The sequence below is a fragment of the Puma concolor genome, chromosome D1 (assembly GCF_028749965.1).
Source record: "Puma concolor isolate L17-30 chromosome D1, mPumCon1.1.hap2, whole genome shotgun sequence".
NCBI classification, from domain to species: Eukaryota; Metazoa; Chordata; class Mammalia; order Carnivora; family Felidae; genus Puma; species Puma concolor.
Window position 1 is genome coordinate 10,711,966 of NC_141676.1, and position 19,778 is coordinate 10,731,743.

The 19,778-nt window shown below is 42.6% G+C and overlaps 1 protein-coding gene across 1 annotated transcript; it reads right to left on the reverse strand.

The window, feature by feature from the left end:
* Positions 1 to 893: 893 nt before the first annotated feature.
* Positions 894 to 12,197, reverse strand: LOC112851857 (membrane-spanning 4-domains subfamily A member 12). The gene is made up of 6 exons (XM_086679322.1): positions 11,934 to 12,197; positions 7,970 to 8,107; positions 7,295 to 7,351; positions 5,229 to 5,345; positions 1,176 to 1,286; positions 894 to 995 (listed from the first exon to the last, which is right to left on the reverse strand). The coding sequence occupies exons 1-6, from the start codon at positions 12,195 to 12,197 to the stop codon at positions 894 to 896; spliced, it is 789 nt and encodes a 262-aa protein (XP_086535448.1).
* Positions 12,198 to 19,778: the final 7,581 nt, after the last annotated feature.

A 19,778-nucleotide genomic window follows, 5' to 3' on the forward strand; every position in this document is an offset into this window, starting at 1 on the left:
TACTTTTGAGGGAGAGAAAGAGAGAAAGACCACGAGCAGGGGAGGGGCAGAGAGAGAGAGGGAGACACAGAATCCAAAGCAGGCTCCAGGCTCTGAGCTGTCAGCACAGAGCCTGATGCAGGGCTTGAACCTGTGAACTGCAAGATCATGACCTGAGCCGAAGTCAAGATCTTGGAAGCTTAACCAACTGAGCCACGCAGGCTCCCCCTCACTTCTGCTTTGACAGGGATGACACAAGGCATCGTAATGGGGTTTCCTACATCCTGGGTACTATTCCTGCAAACCTGTTGATATCTGCAACAATGACATCTTCTTTTCTTTGTGTTATGTGACTAAACCACCCTTCTGCATCACTTGGGCCATGCCTTCCATATACACTTTGGTTTCTTGATGCTTATACCACAGTCATCCCTTTTCTCTAATATATTAAACAGTTCTCTGTCTTAGCCGGATTGTTCCCCTTGGCTTTTAAACATGCCCAGGGTTTTCCCATTTCAGAGACAAAATAGCCATAACCCCAGTAAAACTCCCTCAGTGTTTCATCCTTGGCCTGCTGTTACCCCACTGCAAATGAGTTTGATGTACGTGAAAATACTCTGTAAATAGCAAAGCTTTGTAGTTATCCAGGAGGCAGGGTTTGATGATATGAATGTACAAAATACTGTGAGCCATATTCAGTCTTCCGGTCCTTCGCCTTTGCCAGTGTGGTAGTGGTATGTGGGAAGAAACTGTGTCAGGGAAATACATGCGGTTATCATTAGTGACAAAGTAAGAAGAATCTCAAACACAGTCTTCAAAGATTAGCGATCATCGTGGACTGTGGAGGACAGTTTCTTAAGAAGTTCCTGCAGAGCAGTTTAACCCCATGAGATTTTCTGGTGCTCTTTTTTGTTTTAAATGGCATAAGCGAGGTGGCCATCGTCTCTGGGAGGAGCTGAGGAAGACTCTGGTGCCAAGGTACTGGTTGCATACACATTTGGAATAACCAGGACAGGCTGGAAAGAAAGAATAAAAGAAGCACTATCGTTACTACAGTCCTACTCAGTCCTGTTCCCAGCCCTTTCTCCCTCCCCTGACTCAAGGTGAGCTCTTGTGAACCTGCCGTGGGACTTGACTGCTGCTCTTCTTCCTCCAGCACATACTCAATTATTTTACAGAGAAGAGGCCCAGCTCACCCTGCTGGTCTTGGTGATTGCTTCGTTGGCAGAATGGGCTACAGTACAATTTGTGCAGAACTCCAAGACCGAGAACATGATCAGCAGGGCTGAGATTCCTTTCCCAGCAAGCTGAGATCAAGAAAAAAACACACTGAAATTTTGACTCATCAGGAGGGCTCCCCGCAGGCTTCAAAAAGTTATTGGCTCATCAAAGGTGCCATTGTTCATGCTCAGCTTACTCCATGATTGTTTCTCTGTTATCACCAAATGCTTATTTCAGGGAAATGTGAATTAATTTTGAATTTTCTTTAAAATGCCACTAGACTTTCCTTTTCTCCAGCAGACTATTTAGAAACATTGGAAAAGAAGTGCACTGTTTTTCTTTGCAATGGATTTCTTGTTTTTATAAAAATGTTACCTGCTTATTAAAAAAAAAAAAATTAAGCCATATAGAAAACAATCAATCATCCCTAATGTCACTGCCCAGAAATAAGCAAAATTAATATTTTCTGCCTATTTTTCTAGAACTCTATGTAGAGGCCAAAAGGCAGATAGAAAAATGGATGCGTCGTGAGACAGCAAGAACTCTTCAAGAATGGAATTGTTTTGTACTTACTGTTTTGAAGTTTGTAAATACCATTTGATTTTAAAAGAATAGAAATAAGTAAATGAAGTCTGCTAAAATTACAACTAAAAGTGTATGAAATCCATGAAGAAGTTGAAGTAATTTTAAACCTACCCGTTTCAATTTTAGTGTGAAATGATTGCTTACGAATAAGGCGATTGGGCACTCTTATTTGACATCTGTCTCGTCTCACCTCTCTTCACCTTTCGGATTTTGGTGATTATGTTACTTTTCACTTATTTTAGTGGGGGGGAGTGGGTGAACATGAAAAGCTTTATATTCACTCCTGTAGCTGTCATTTCCCTTGCTGTTCAGTCTTCCAGTCCCAGATGATCATTTCATTGGTTTAGCGCTCCTTGCTAATCTTTTTATACAACTTCTCCCTGCCTTTCTGAGTTCTTGATTTAATTTACATCATGTGTGGTTGAATAAGCCTTGTTCAAGAATTTTATTGGATGTGTTATTCTTGACTCACTGTTTCTTGTCACCAAAAACTTGATGACATTGCTCCATTGTCTTTCCTCCCTGCATGTTGCTGTGGTGGACACTGAGCCACGCTGACTTTTCTTCCAGCTTATAGGCGATTGGATTTCTCTGCCTAAAACCTTAACGGATCTGTTGTTATACTTTATACCTTAACAAGGGTCTATATCTATGCATCTTTCTCAATGAGTGTACGTGTCTTTCTCCCAGATACGTTATTCTCTTTCAACGTAAAAATTCAGTGATTCTCTTCGTTCAGGATTTTTTACTCAGTATCCCTGGATACTTTTTTTCTGTACCATTTGTTGGATTCTCTACTCAGGGAAACCAAGTATTATTATGTTGGATGAAACTTGCCTGTCTGCCATGTTTATCATCTTCTTTCTATTTAATATATTTCTCATTGTTTTCTGTGAAGACTGTGATAGCACGTTTTCTCTCTACCATATTTTTTTTTTTTTTAAATATCAATTTTTTTTTCTTTTTTTTTTTTTTTCAACGTTTATTTATTTTTGGGACAGAGAGAGACAGAGCATGAACGAGGGAGGAGCAGAGAGAGAGAGGGAGACACAGAATCGGAAACAGGCTCCAGGCTCTGAGCCATCAGCCCAGAGCCTGATGCGGGGCTCGAACTCCCGGACCGCGAGATCGTGACCTGGCTGAAGTCGGACGCTTAACCGACTGCGCCACCCAGGCGCCCCCTTCTACCATATTTTTTGAGTCCCTTGTGTTTCTTGCTGTGTGTGATTTCTTTATTAGATCTGTAATGGTCTGGGCTACTCGGTTTCTCTAGTGCCACAGTTATTTTTATTTCATCCTGTCATTTTCTCTCTCTTTTAGAGAGAGAGAGAAGAGAGAGAAAGAAAGTGTGCACAAGTGGGAAGAGGGGCAGAGGGAGAGAGAAAGAATCTTAAGCAGGCTTCGCATTCAAAGCAGAGCCCGATGCAGGGCTTGATCCCATGACCCTGGGATCATGTCCTGAGGCGAAATCAAGATCGGATGCTCCGCCAACTGAGTCACCCAGGCCCCCCCATTTTATTTTCTTATTAATTAATGATTTTCAGTAGTATAAAAATGCTCATGAGAAATCTTCTATTGATAATTGGGTAATGTTTTCTCCCGTATTGTTTTTTGTTGGTGGTATTGTTTTGTTTGTTATGTGTGCCACTGCTGCGACATGGTATAACATGGCTTGGCCTGCTATTGGAAATTTCTTTTGTTGTCTCTGTGTTAAATGGAAAAACCTATACCTGGGATTGAATATCAATACCTGAAACCAAAGAGCTGGTTCATGTGTTAATCACAGAGTAGAGTCATTCTGTCAGAGAACAGGAATTTGAGCTAAAATTTAAGGAAGTGGTTGCCCAGACTAGTAAGGAATCTAACCACGAGAACGAGGACACTCAGTGGATTCCTCATTGGTGTGACTCACATCTCCATCAAACCAGGGCACATCTTGTGAGGAAGAGGGAAGACACGTGTGTTTGCATCCGTTTTATCATCTGATACGTCTTTTGTTCTAATCAGTTGAGTTGTGTATCTTTTATTCAAAGTTAATAATAGGCATCTGAGTGTTTCTGGTGACCCATTAACCCGCGGGAATCTTAAGTTTTCTTTCCTCCTCTCTTCCTTTCTTTTCCTTCCATTTCTTCCTTTAATCACTCTGATGTATTTAGTTTCCTACCACTTTTTTCAGTTTTCTCATTCTTCAAGTGAACAACTGTATATAGGCCTTATGTTTGTTCAGATATAGTACAGGTGAGTTTTCCCCAATTATATTTCTCCTTAACTTTGTCCACTTTGTCTTCCTTGTTTCCAGCTTCAACTTAAGGGCTAGATACAGTTTTGTGTACATTTTGCTCAGTGCTAACTATGCAGCTGTAGCAGTGAGAAAAATAGCTTAGCTGGCACTGAGCACAGTTCTTGCTGGTGAATGTGGGCTCTGCTCTCTCTCTCTCTCTCTCTTTTGAGAAATGCCTATAGTAACACTTGCTCCAAGGTCAGAGGTATATCCTGTTCCTGTGGATTTCTGCTCACTCCTCCATGTTTTCAAGGTGCACTGGAAGAAGTTAACTCTGGTGACCTTTCCTACTTCTCTTGAGGTCCTGGGATACCATGGGCTTTTAGCATTCAGGATTTGCTGTATACCTTCTTAGAATTGACTGCTCTCCACCTAAGTCTCCTTAGCCCTCGATCGGAGAGCATTAGCGAGACTTCTCTGTGTATTGTCATTTCCTGCTTTTCCTAGTTTTGTTTCTGGGGAGTAAGAAACCAGGTCAGGAGCTGTGCTCTGCCACCTTGAGACACAGCAGAATCATTTGGTTTTTCACTTGGATGCCTATTTAAATGGCGATTTTTGAGTAATTTGTGTTCTTTGGTTTGGTATTATAGAGGATATATATTGTGTTCTTGCTTCACTCCGTGGTACTTACCAAGAAGTCCCCTCATATTCTTGCCGCCTTATAAGCACTTCTGTGCACTTGGCTCTTGGGGAAATGGTCAGAGTCCATGCTTTGCCTGACTGTGGTAATGAGTGGATGATTCTGTTTGGAGAACATTGAGAGGCACGTGCTTCATTTTCAAGTTGCTTCATTTTTCAAATTTCTCTAATACAAGTTGAACATCCTTCTTGTGGCCAGTTTCCCTTCATCCCGTTCTCAGTCTAAAATGAAACTACTCCATAACTTGACTGTCTTTGTTACGCAGAATTTCAAACCTCTAGAAAATACTGTCTGGGCTTCTTTAAGTCTCTTTAGCTGTCTTCCCCATCGTTCATGTGATCAACAGTGAGAGCAATAGAGGGTGTGCTTTCTGCCCCAATCCGTCTGCAGAAGTGGCTCTTCCACTTTATTCTACAGTCCTAGTGATCCTGTGACGTAGTAGTGGGGCTGCTATACAGTCATGAGAGATACGTGTGAGAGTGGCCAGAGAGGAGAACGTGTGGTGGATGATGGGATACTTACGATTGCCCAGCAGTCTTGGCTGAGGATCCCATTCATACCCGCATCCAGCAGCAGCAGAGTCACTCCAGTGGAGACAAAGATCGCACTGACCATTTTCATGCCTAGGCTGCCTCTAATCTAATGGAGGTGACAGGAAAAAGAAACCACACCTAGGAGAAAAACGAAGCAAAATGAAATAAGAACAGTTAAATATAATGGCTCTCAATCCTTGAAATCTTCAAACAAATTTTGAAGTCGAAATGACTTTTGTTTTTCCTGCCTCTCTGAGTTTTCTTGAAAACTGTGCTGTATGCAGAGTGAAGGTAGCGTACTTCTAGTATCTGTAGAGAAAGGTACATAATACAGAGCAGAAGCTCATCCATCGCGTTTGTCTAAAGCCTCACACACAACAAGTGTGTTCCTGGTTTAAAATACTAAAACGACAAATAAAGCTTCAATGAGCATTTTTCTGTGGCACGCATTGTGTGAAATTATTTACGTACATTGTCTCATGGAACTCCTAAAACCACCATACAAGGTAGTACAACAAAGCATCCAGTGTTACATAGATGGAAAAGCGTGTCTGCAAAGACATGTTTGCTGATAAATTTAGAAATTGACGAAAACCCTGAAGTCGTTCTAGGGACTCGATAAAAAAAACCCCAGGTTTAGAATGAGGAAGTCATTAGGCTTTTGTGGGTAGAGATGTATGGGTAGAGTACAAAATTTTCTTCAGTTTCTACAAGAAGATTTCGACACGCAGCAGGATAATTGGGAAGCCAAGTCTTCAGCCAACTTGCTAGCAGTGGCTGAGTTAGTTCTTTAGAATTCATAAGAGCTTTGGCATGCCTTAGGGTCTCCCCACGGGCCTCTAAAATGCTGCTGGAAAAATTGCTTCAGGTACCATTGTAGTAGCTGTCTTCTCCAAATGGACAGATTCTGTGCCTGGACAACCTCAGTTAGAGGGAAGGATCCATAAATGATGCAGAGAAAGGGTGCTTTATTTTGTTTTTTAGATGACGACAGGAGTGGTTAATCGAGGTTAGACTGATTTTAGTTTCGTTTAGTCTAGCCTAGTCCCTAGTCCAGTCTCTAGTCTAGCGTTTAGTGTCTAGTTTAGTGTCTGGTCTAGGAGAACTTGAGCAGCAGGACTCTGTGTTCCCATTTTTCCATTCTTTCCTCCTGCGCCGGATTAAATACAATCCTGAAACCACCTCTGCTCTGGTTGTCACCATGTCTCGGCACATCACGTTCCTGCTCCTGTTTCAAAAGTAGACCGGGAAATTGCCAAAGGTGGGGAGCTGTGGCCAAGAGAGTTGAAAGACCTGTCTCAGTGATTGGTTTCATAAACTTTTTCTGTACCCAATTGGTGCTTTCAGTGATGACTTAACAAACTGTAAAACAAAAGTCACATCTGAGTAAAAATAGGCTGTGTGCAAATAAAAAATAAAAATACAAGGCAAGGCAGAACTGAGAAGTGGCAAATGAATAAGAGAGTCTTTGATACCAAAGTGGCGGGTGGGTATTTCCTGGCTCCTATATTCTGCTTTGGAGTTCCCCTAATGCAGTGTGACCTGGTGGAACCAGGGAGCCCTAGGATAAAGCTAAAAACCTTACGTATACCAGTTTCCGCTCTTGGGAGTTAGACAGTCAGGACATGGGGCTCTGCCATTTCTGAGTGGCAAATTGTGTGGACCGTGCTGGGGCACACATACCATGGAGGCAACCGGTAGAAATACTTTTGGGGGAAAGAGTGCTCCCCTTTGCATTTTCTGAATCCACTTTCTCAATTTTCCTCTCCAGATCAATTAAATGAATCTTTCTTTTTTTTTTTCAACGTTTTTATTTATTTTTGGGACAGAGAGAGACAGAGCATGAACGGGGGAGGGGCAGAGAGAGAGGGAGACACAGAATCGGAAACAGGCTCCAGGCTCTGAGCCATCAGCCCAGAGCCTGACGCGGGGCTCGAACTCACGGACTGCGAGATCGTGACCTGGCTGAAGTCGGACGCTTAACCGACTGCGCCACCCAGGCGCCCCTAAATGAATCTTTCAAAGAGTTTAAAAAGTAGAAACATTCTGACTTACCAGACTAGGGGAAAACTGCTTGGATGCCAGTATATAGAGAGCACTGGTAGCAATGAACTGTAGAAACAGACACATTTATTTGTGAAACATGGGTTCTTTGGTCGTGGGAGCTTCTCTTTTAGTAGGAAAGATTGGTCTCTTTATGTTCATCTAGTTTCCCTGTTGAAAGTTCCTCTCATACTTCTCCATTTTCTGGAGTAACTTTCCGAGATTGTTTCCTTTGGACTTCTCCCTTTTTTTCTCTCCTTAGTTTCTCACATGTAAAGAACTCATTCTCTTGTGAGCTTACCATGTGTGATGACTTCTGAGCTCACAGCTCCGTCTCTTGTCTCCGTCTCTTGTCTCTTGTCATGGTCGTGTTTTAATCATGTTCCCGATCACCTCCTTTTGCCTCTCTCCACCCAGTACATACATTTCCATCTAAAACATAATCAGGAACTAAAACTTTGGCTTGTTGGTTACTTGATCAGTGTAAACTTGAGGGTATGAGTTTAAACTGCAGGTTAAAATGGAGAAGAAAAGCTCTTCTTTTTTAAATACTCAACCAGAGCTGCTATATCTCACTTTTACAGTGGATCAGATGTGGGGCTTTTATAAAAAAATGGGCTATGCATAAGCTCGGGACAGCGGTATCTGATAGACTGAGAAGGAGAGGTGTTCTAGCAGCCTACTCACAGAGATGCCACCCCGGATCGCATATCCGCTAATAAAAGCAAAGGAAAGAAATGCAAAAACTAGTCCATAAATGGCGTCCATTGAACCTAAAACAATTCTGAAACCAATGTGCATCAATCCAATCAGGATCTGGATTGCCTGAAAAAAGAAAACGGGCATTTTAAGGTTGCTTCTTCATTTTCAGGTATGAATGAGGCATCGCTGTCATTGCTGCTGCTGCTTTTTTGTTGTCAGCTCCGTCAAGATGCATGGCTGTCCTTTATGCATATATATCTGTACCGCAGGAGGTGGGTCACAGAGATTTTGGCAAACGCTGGAGCCAGGCCCTCAGCAGAGGCCTTGTTTGAGGTATTTGGGGAGGCTTGTAAGGATGGCCCAAGGAGAGTTCTTCAGGTGCTACTGGTTAAGCATGCAATGGTGTCCCCTGAGAGCCTCTAAAAGACTCTTAGGAAAAAATGCTTAAAAAAAAGTTTATTTATTTTGAGAGAGGCAGAAAGAGCACACATGCATGAGGGAGGGACACAGAGAGAATCCCAAGCAGGCTCCACACTGTCAGCGCAGAGCCCAACGTGGGGTTTGAGCCCACAAACTCGTGAGATCATGACCTGAGCCAAAATCAAGTGTCAGATGCTTAACCAACTGAGCCACCCAGGTGCTCCTGGGAAAAAATGCTGTAACTTTTTAAAAAAAAAATTTTTTTTTCAATGTTTATTTATTTTTCGGACAGAGAGAGACAGAGCATGAACGGGGGAGGGGCAGAGAGAGAGGGAGACACAGAATCGGAAACAGGCTCCAGGCTCCGAGCCGTCAGCCCAGAGCCTGACGCGGGGCTCGAACTCCCGGACCGCGAGATCGTGACCTGGCTGAAGTTGGACGCTTAACCGACTGCGCCACCCAGGCACCCCTTTTTTTTTTTTTTTAATTTTTTTTTTCAATGTTTATTTATTTTTCGGACAGAGAGAGACATGTAACTTTTTAAAAAAAATTTTTTTTAATGTTTATTTATTTTTGAGACAGAAAGACAGAGCATGAATGGGGGAGGGTCAGAGAGAGAGGGAGACACAGAATCCGAAGCAGGCTCCAGGCTCTGAGCTGTCAGCACAGAGCCTGATCTGGGGCTCGAACCCACGGACCGTGAGATCATGACCTGAGCCGAAGTCGGACACTTAACTGACTGAGCCACCCAGGTGCCCCCCAAGAAATGCTGTAACTTTGATGGCCGTTCCAAATGGACCTGTTTTCTGCTTGGGAAATCCCTGTTATGGGGAAAATATCAATGAAGGAAGTATCGGTGAATTTATGGGGCATTAAGTACATGTTTGATAATATTCTAAACCCTTCACATTTATTGTTTCATGTAATCTTCCAACCGATTGGATGGAGACACAGAGCTGTCTGTGTTAGTTTTCTCAGGCTGCTGTAACAAAATACTGTGTTACCTTCTGGGTAGCTTATAAACAACGGAAATTTATGCCCACAGTTCTAGAGGCTGGGAAGTCCCACGTTCAAGGTGGTTGCCTTCTGGTGAGGGCTCTCTCCTTGGTTCATAGCGGGGAACTTGTCACTGTGTTTTCACATACCGGAAAAGGCTAGGGATCCCTCAGGAGCCTCTCTTGTAAGTCACTAATCCCATTCATGAGAGTTCCTCCTTCATGATCCAATAAGTATTTCCTAAAGGCCCACCTCCTAATACTATCTTTAAAGTTAGGATTTCAACATAGGAATTTTGGGAGGACATTCAGAACACAGCAGTGTCCAAGGTCATATAATTCCTGAAGAGCAGATCTGGAAATTTAATATAGGAAATTGATTCCAGAACTTGTGTCTTAAGTATTGAATCCAGCCTCCCTGAAGGTGCAGCTCCGCCTCTCCACAAAGTCATCTTGATTAGACTGGTCAGCGTAAGCTCTTCTTTCTTTCTAAATTCCTGTTTTATCTTATGGTATAGATTATACACCTTATTACTTGGTTTTATGCTTATTTATATTCTTTTTAAAAAAAAATCTTAGGTGCACAAACATTTTCTTGTTGGCCAAGACATATCCTCAAAGACAGAGAATACATCTTTGTACCTCTTAGAGCACCTTCCTTCATTCTGGATGAGCACATTTGTGAGAAATAAGTACTGTTAGATTGGGCCAGAAGTTAACTGGAGATTTACCGTTTGTTTCTTCCCAAATGTATGCCTTAATCTGCCCAAGAAGACTGCAGATACAGAGATTGCTGTGTTTATTTCTTCAGTAACTTTCTGTTGAGTACAGTTATTAAGTTGAATCAGAGTTGGAAAAAAAATCACAGCTTCCTAAATAGTGCTAAGAGATTCATATTTTCTTTGAATAATGAATTTCCTTGAAATTCAGACTAAATGAAAGCTATGAGCCTTCTCCCTGAAAAACCATTCTTAAACATCCATCCATACACACATCACACTTTTGTATAGAACTTCAGGGGCGCCTGGGTGGCGCAGTCGGTTAAGCGTCCGACTTCAGCCAGGTCACGATCTCGCGGTCCGTGAGTTCGAGCCCTGCGTCGGGCTCTGGGCTGATGGCTCGGAGCCTGGAGCCTGTTTCCGATTCTGTGTCTCCCTCTCTCTCTGCCCCTCCCCCGTTCATGCTCTGTCTCTCTCTGTCCCAGAAATAAATAAACGTTGAAAAAAAAAATTAAAAAAAAAAAAAAAGAAAGAACTTCAGAGGTGTCATGGGCCTCTTTCAGCCAACCACGGGTCTCAGTTGAAGCGATTAGGCATTATATTTGGCTTTTACAGACTCTTCTTTAGAGCAGAAGTTCAGTCATCTGACCTCAGGCTTCTTTTTTTTTTCAACATTTTTTTTTTTTTTAATTTATTTTTGGGACAGAGAGAGACAGAGCATGAACGGGGGAGGGGCAGAGAGAGAGGGAGACACAGAATCGGAAACAGGCTCCAGGCTCCGAGCCGTCAGCCCAGAGCCCGACGCGGGGCTCGAACCCACGGACCGCGAAGATCGTGACCTGGCTGAAGTCGGACGCTTAACCGACTGCGCCACCCAGGCGCCCCTAACCTCAGGCTTCTTATCCTCACCCTTGCCATCATCTTGATGGCAGTTAGATGTTGGGTTAATGCTGGTCTACTCTTCTCCTGGTATAACCCTGACTGTACCATATACCGACCAAACTTGCCTACAGGCCAGATTTGGTAATTTGGTCATTTAACTCACTCTTGATTTTTGGCCACAGCTACTTTACGTTCTGAGTCTGTTGGGGCAGATGCCCCAAGTCCTGCCACCTGCGGCTCCTGTACTGTTGTGGTGCTTGGGGGCTACTAATAGTATAGATGTACAGTCTCCAGGGAAAATAAATAGCTTCGGTCAACTGGAACTTTTACAAACAAAACGGCAACCATCACTGTAAAGTCCTTCCCCTGAACACCTCTCTGTGACCAGTTAGAATGCTCCAGTGGCTCCCCCTTTCCACTCAGAGTACCAGCCAGAGCCTCTGTCCTCCAGGCCTCACAGGGCCTGGCCCCCACCCCTCCTCTGCCCTCCTTGAGACGACCACCTCCCTCCATCATACTGTTCTACTTAACCGGCCTCCTTCCTGTTTTCCAGACGCAGCACATGTTCTCCTCTAAAGGCCTTTCCAGCTTTACCTGGAAGCTCTTGCCCTAATGTCTGCATGACATTAATGTCTGCTCCTCCCTTCCTGTCTTTGCTCAGATGTCATCTTCTAAGGAAAGCCTGCCCTGATCAACTTGAAATTGCTACCCCTGCCCTTCACTGCCTGGTACTTCTTATACTTTTTATGCTTCTTTATTTATTTACAGTGGTTGTCATCCCCCACTATACACTTTCTAGAAGAATGTTCAGAAATTTTTAATGATTGGACATGTAGGTCATGAGATCACAAACTTCTCTCCACCTATATAACTTATAAGGACAATCAAACCTTGCAAATGCAAAATTAAAATTCTCACAGTAAGTAGACTTACCCCTAGTATCTTTGCTTCTTCTCTAAAGTTTGTGGTTGCTGCTCCTGTAGCTGGGTTTACCATTTGTATGTTTCCTTGGCCCTGCTGACTCTTGGTGATGATTCCTGGAGACCCAAAGAAGGGAGGCTGGGCACTCTGAGCTTGTTTTGTGGGGTGCGTGAAACCCAGAGGTGGTGGAGACCCAGGAGCCATGGTGTTGCTTGGTGTGTAAGGACTGAGTGTGGTTTCATATGTTTGAGGTTGGTTTGTTGGCTGGGATGACATCACTATGTCCTAAGTACTACAAAACATAACAAACTTGTAAATTTACCCACGAAAGAAATTAAAGACAATCTTGTCAAGTGTCAGTTTTCTGTGTGAACGCTGTAGAGCAAGTGAGCAAATAGTGGGTGATGACAACCAATGTAAACACGATCCTCATTTGACTTTGGAAGGTATACCTCCTATAGTTCAAAGGAAGCGAAGGAGGGGGAAGACAGGGATGGTTTTATTTTCCAATGATTGTTCAATTTTGTGAAGTATTTATACATACTAACCTTCCCTGAGTTCATTGCTTCTGAAGGACAACAGAGGGAGGGAAGGGATGGTGGGCAGAATTACGCACCTTCTCTCCCCCAGAGATGTCCACATTCTAACCGAGGAAGCTGTGAATATGGTGGGTTACACGGCAAAGGGGGTTTAAAGCTGCAAATGGAATTAAGGTTGACAATCAGCTGACCTTAAAACGGAGATTTCCTGGGTTATTTGGGTGGGCCGAGTGTAATCACAGGGGTCCTTAAAAGTGGAAGAGGGAGGTAGAAGAGAGAGAAGGAGGTGTGGAGATGGAAGCAGGGTTGGAGAGAGGCTGTGCTGCTGGCCTGGAGTGGAGGAAGGAGCTGGGAGCCAAGGACTAGGGTGGCCACTAGAAGCCGGAAAAAGCAAGGGAAACATTCCTTCCTAGGGCCTCCAGGAGAGAATGCAGCTCTGCCCACACCTTGATCTTAGCTCAGTGGAACTGGTGGGCTACAGAACTGTCAGAGAATTTGTATTGTTTTAAGCCACTAAGTTCATGGTAATTTATTATGGCAATAAATAGAAAACTAATACAGGGGCCAAGGATACAATTGGATGGTAAAAAAGCAGTCCAAGATTTAAAATAATCTGTCACTGCTTTTCCAAATAGATAATTCACATATGGCCAATTAAATCGTCTTGTTCTATAGGAAAAATACTCTTGAGGTTCCCTATTCATTTTTGTCCTCTGAAGCACAGAGTATCTCGGGTCCTTTGTGGCCAAGGGGAATTTTGTTGTAAATCAACCAGCACAACTATATATGGACAGTAATCATTATTTACCCTTGAAAAAAAATATATGATACTTAAAAAAGTTCGTCTTCAGTGTCCTTAGATTCCTTTAAGACCTCTTTCCCAAACCATTTTCTTGTACATTGTAAGTATTAAAAAAGTAAGAGTGCTGAATGCCTGCATCATTGTGTGAAGTATGAGTAGTCTGCTTGGCACATTCCTCCCCTGGTGTTTAATCAGTGACGCTTATTCAGACTATGTCCTGGAATCCTGAAATTTCAGAGTCTTGCCAATTGTTTTGTCTTTTACCTTGGGTTTACAGAAGAGAATTTGGAGCAATACAGGTTAAATGCCGTGATTGAGGTTACGTAGGAAATGTGTGGCAGAACCAGGACTAGAAGGTTGAGCTCTTGGTTGTTGGTGTGGAGCTCCCCATTCCAACCACACTGCTCACTCTGGATGCTGGCAGAGCTGGCCTGTTTATTTTTGAGACAGAGAGAGAGAGAGAGAGCGAGAGCGAGAGAGCATGAATGGGGGAGGGATGGAGGGAGGGAGACAAAGACTCCAAAGCAGCTCCAGGCTCTGAGCTGTGACACAGCACAGAGCCTGATGCAGGACTCGAACCCCAAACTGTGAGATCATGACCTGAGCTGAAGTTGGACGTTTAACCGACTGCGCCACCCAGGCGCCCCCAGAATTACGGTCTTTTGATGCATGGAGAAGACTTCACAAGCCAGACTGGCTTCTTAATGGTTCAGTGATTAACTTGGTAAGGCCTCAGTCTCAAGTGAGCTGTCTAGAGAGCTAGCATTTTATGAAACACTTATTATAGGCACAGTAGGGTGTCATGGTCAGGAGCAAGAACTTGGGGTTAGAATCCTGGCTCTGACATCAGCTCTGTGTCTTTGGCAAGCTTGCTAACCCCTCTTTGCTTTAGTTCCTTATCTGTAAAATGAGGATCATAGGAGTACCTTCCTTATAGAGTTACTTGGAGTATTAAGGAGTTATTCCGTGTAAAGTTCTTAGAGTTGTACCTACTAGAACTTCATGGGTTGGCTCCATTACTGCCAAGCTGATGAAATATATTATCTCTCTTAGTCTTTAACCACCCCTGCTGCCCCCGATGAGGTAGGTACTAATATCATCCTCATCGTACAGTGAGAGAAGTGCATCAGAACCTACACTTGTAACGCTTAGCTTTGAGCTGCTTAGGTGCTAGATACAACAGAAAAAAGGTGGAAAATTAAGGGGAAAGGTGGAAAACACATTTTGGAAACCTCTGAGTACAAAGGGATTACTTTTTCAGAGCGGAAACACATTTTAATTCACAAAAGGTTATTTATTTTAATTTTTTTAAAAACTTATTTATTTTTGAGAGAGAGAGAGAGAAAGACAGAGTGTGACCAGAGGAGGGGCAGAGAGAGAGGGAAACACAGAATCCAAAGCAGGCTCCAGGCTCCAAGCTGTCAGCACAGAGCCCGATGTGGGACTCTAACTCATGAACAGCCAGATGGTGACCTGAGCTGAAGTCGGACGCTTAACTGTCTGAGCCATCCAGGTGCCCCACAAAAGGTTTATTTTAAACAAACAAACAGTTCCATAGCTGTGATTCTTGGAGTGACTCCCTATAGCTCTCAAATAACATTTGAGAATATGAGATTTTATAACCCATGGATGTGACTTCTGTGACTATTTAGTGCTCAGGCCCTATCAATGTGCTATTTCCCTAACTCCCCATCTGCTCCTTCACTAACTCCGGGGCCTGGAGCAGCTTTCTTAACCAAATCCATGTTATCAGTCCCTGTGTCTCAGCTATGAAATGAGACTAACGATGTCATTCGGAGTGGCAGGTATGAAGATCAGGTAATCTCAATTCCTGTGAAGCTGTTGGAACGGTGCCCATCTGGAGCTTGATAAAAGGCAACTATCATTCTATTCTCAGAACCCAAAGTCTAGGTTGAAGAAGGGGATGTGGGCATATGGAAAGTGTATGATGGAGATTGAACTCAAAAGGTCAGTGCCAAGACCAAGGAGCTAGGAGATGGGAGCTCATGGTTCGGTAATTAACCAGAACAACATTTTTCTTAAGATTTTTTTCTTTAAATATTACAGCAATTAAATGATCTGTGCATGGAGGTGCTCTCGCTACCTCCTTCCTTTCCTGTTGGTCATTGTCATTTTTGTTTGTTTCATTGGGAAATTTAATAAGAAATTTCAAGGTTTTTCATTTATTTATCAACATTTTTTGATTTCATATCTGCTGTTTACTTCTTGGACTAAAGTCTGTGTGTTCCATATAGAATCCAGACTATTAATAGTTTATAAAGAGTATGCTAGTCTTAGATGCATTCTTATGGGGGCAACTACTGCTTGTAGAAAAAGGTTTAAAGAGCTGAGCCAGTCTCGATCCTTTGACTTTATACTAAAATGACTTAATGTACAAACAGCTCTACTGGTTACCTAGTTGGTACAAAGGGAAGGGAAAATGCTCAGGGGAAAAACTAAGTAATAATTCAGTTGAAATGAAGATAATCCTGAAAATGATGGAGGAAAAGGGAAACCAATGAAATGACTGTTTTCATCAATAGCGCCTTTTGTGCGATATTTTTTCTTGACCGTTGGTAAAATATTTACTATCAGTTGTCCTTTCTTCTAAAAATTAGGGCAACTGTAATTATTTGTAAACCCAAAGAACACATCAAAAATAAGTCCAGTGAGGGGCGCCTGGGTGGTTCAGTCGGTTAAGCGTCCGACTTCAGCTCAGGTCATGATCTCGTGGTTCATGAGTTCATGCCCCGCATTGGGCTCTGTGCTGACAGCTCAGGGCCTGGGAACCTGCTTCGGGTTCTGTGTCTCCCTGTCTCTCTGCTCTTCCCCTGCTTGCATCTCTCTCTCTCTCTCTCTCTCTCTCTCTCTCAAGATAACAAATAAACATTAAAAAAAAATAGGTCCAATGAGATCAAAAGCACAGGACTGTTGCAAATAAAAATTGGAGACATTTACTTTATTCTAGTTTCTTTCTTCCTCCCTTCCACATGAATGTCACTTTTAACGTTACAGGGTGAGGATGACCACCATCTTTGAGAAGAGGTTGTAGCACACAGTGGATCATACTTCTAAATCATTTCTACGGCGTCCCCCTCCGCCCCCCGTGCACACATAAACAGGAATACTGACCTAGTGAAAATGAGTGATCTTCCCCACCACGTTTTTTTCTCCCCGTAACAAAGCGCCTCGATCAAAAAGTATCGCAGAAGCAGCGCTACAGTATTTCTGCTGTGCTCTGTAGTCCTGTGGTAGCCGCATTATCATCAGATTGCTCACAAATGGGACATCGCTTCCCCTTGTTGATTAATGTTCGTGGAATGGCACACATTTGAACCTCCTCTGTCATCTCTCTTAGCATTAACTTTTGATTTTTTTTCCCCTTGAAGTATCTTTATCCTGTGTTAGAGCAACTGACACTCTTTTTCATTTCTGTCTTGTTTTGCGTTTTCCCCTTATTTCACTTCTTCCCTCTCGTGGTCTCTTTTCCCTCACTTATCTGCTTGGCCTGACTTGGAGTCCAGAGTTAGCTTCATCCCTCCAGCCTGAAGAATGGGATGCCGTAGAGAGCCCACCTGGGGACAGACCGGCACTGCTCTTTCTGCCCATTGATTTGGGGGAAGAGACAGAGATGTGTCGGTGGACTTACTCTGTTCCTTTGGCACCCATCTGCTTCCTCGTTTTGTTCCAAGTTCTGTGCCAGTCTGAGATGTTTATCTGGTTATTAGAGGCACTTTTCACTTCCTTACTTCAAATCAAGGTGTCTCCTCTTTTTATTTAATTCCAAAGTCCTTCTGTCCTTGACTCCCTTCCACCCCAAGTGGGTACGTAGGCCCAACTGTAAACTTGGAAATAGGCTGTGCTTTTACGCTTTCCTCCCCTTTGTCCTGGAAGCCCTTTCTGACACCCCCAAACACGTAAGTGCTCGTTTTTTTCCAGCCCTTTGGCGCTCTCTGATACTCATTAGTGCAACATCCTACTGCATTTCAGCGCCTTTTAAGTTAGATGAACAAAATTGGAAAATGTAGATAAGAAACAAAGAAAAGCATCCATACTCCCACCAGCCACATGTAATCAATGATAATATTTTCATTTAGATTTTTAATATTTTGTTTGTAAATACATATTTTACATAGAGACATTTATGATTTTGGACCATAAATTAGGATGAAATTAGGATCCTATTAGGATCCTCAATTAGGATCATAATCATATACATTTCATAACCGGATTTTTTAGCTTCATGTTTTATAAACATCTTTTCATGTCAGTAAGTTCATAAGTATTGTAATTCCTTTTTTAAAAATTTTTTAATGTTTATTTTTGAGAGAGAGAGAGAGACAGCATGAGTCGGGGCGGGGGCTGGGGGGAGGGCAGAGAGAGAAGGAGACACAGAAACTGAAGCAGGGTCCAGGCTCCATGCTGTCAGAGCAGAGCCCGATGCAGGGCTCGAACTCATAAACCATGAGATCATGACCTGAACTGAAGTTGGACACTTAACCGACTGAGCCACTCAGGCACCCCATCATTGTAATTCTTAATAGTGACATGCTACCCCTTTTTGGGGAAGTGTCCTATTACATTTCAATTATTTATTTTCAGGACTGTCTCACAGTGACGCCTGAATGCCTTGAGGACAGAGATCCTTGGGCAGGGACCAATGTCCCATCTCTAGCCCTGTGTATTATACAACATCTCCACCATGATAAGATTCATTAAATGTATGTCAAATGACTTAGTGGAGTGAATACAGATTCCTCTTCTATGTTTTTTTTTCCTTATCTGTTTCCTTATCTGTACTGTTGAAGGTTTTCTTTCTCTTGTGGTTTTTACATTTTGATACATTTTTCTAAAATGGAAAAATAGATACTGAAGATTTATGAATGCTGTGAACTTGGGAAAGTGACAGTTTCAGGCAATAACATTGCTCAAAGACTGAAAGTGATTAAAGGAACAAGAAATCAGCGTTATTTTAGAAAGAACACAGAGGCATGGTGATACTTGTCTGGCAAAGTATCACATGCCTAACATGATTCATGTTATCCAGACAACGGAAGGAGAAAGGTGAAAATAAATGGTGTTTTTAAAACCTAGAATGCCTTCCCTTCTCCTGTGGCCTTCCAGACCCACCTCCATGCAGTAAATCTTACTTATTAGTAGACTTCTGCATTGTTGTGTCTCCTTCCTGGTCCCATAAGTATATAGTAGGTGCTGTTGGTGATGTGATTCTTTCACGTATTATTTTGATTCTTCTTCAACCTATCTCTGACTTCCAGGAGGGCAGAAGATACAGCATCATTTCATAATGCCTTGTGCCTCACTAGCTTAGACACATTCTTGTAAAACCGAGTTTAACGTTAAATACAGGTGACAGATGTTACTAGTTATTTAAAATAAAATGCTTACTTCATTTTTATAAGGGAAGAAAAAGCTTCTTTCTTTCTTAAGTGAATATGGAACTCATTATTCAGAGTTCAGAGTTCTGAAATAAGGGCTACCAAGAAAGACAAGTATTTCAGAACATGTGTTTTCTTTTCTTTTCTTTTTTATTAAAAAAATTTTTTAATGTTTATTTTTGAGAGAGAGAGAGAGAGCGCGCGCGCGCGAGCAAGTGGGGGAGGGGCAGAGAGAGAGGGAGACACAGAACCCGAAGCAGGCTCCAGGCTCTGAGCTGTCAGCACAGAGCCCGATGCAGGGCTGGAACCCATGAACCGCGAGATCATGACCTGAGCCAAAGTAGAACGCTTAACCGACTGAGCCACTCAGGCACCCCACAACATGTGTTTTCTACCTTCGGTGATCTTCTCCATTAGCTAAGAGAAGGTTGTGCCCATGGTGGTATCCCATGGGATTGCAATTATATGACCTGTGACTGAAAGGATCTCCAGAGAAAGTGTGGGAATTAATATCATTAGATAATGAACTTCCAACTAAACAAGGGATATGTGATAGTAGTTGCTATTATTATGATAATAATGTAGCTAACAATTACTAAAGCTGAGTCAGAGGGAACTTTCTATAGCTGAGTCAGAGGGAGGTTAAGTAACTTGCCCAGGGTGTTAAAACTAGTAAATGCTAAATACTAAGTCTCCACAAATACCACTTGTACATAGGTTGTAACACCTGCCTTTCATAGTGGACTGCTCTCTGTCTGTAGTAACATCGCTTGGAAACTGAGCCTGGACCCTTCAATATGCAAATATTTTCCTTTCGACACATTTGAGTGCAGTTATCTCACTAGGCTCCCTATCTTAGGGGTACTCCCTAGGGTAACCAGGTCACAAATGGAAATTTCTCTCATCTGCTCTTTTTTGATCACGTCCCTTTGTTTCACAGAAGGAAATTAAGATGTTGATACATGAGTTATATTTTGTTAACATTCATTCTCCAATCAAAGGCCAACACGCCTTTCTTAAAGAGTTACTTCTCTTTTGTCAACAGGGTAATACCCTTGCTGTTTTTCTCTGGATTTTCAGCATGATTTCAAATATTCACATGTAATTCATATCAACTATA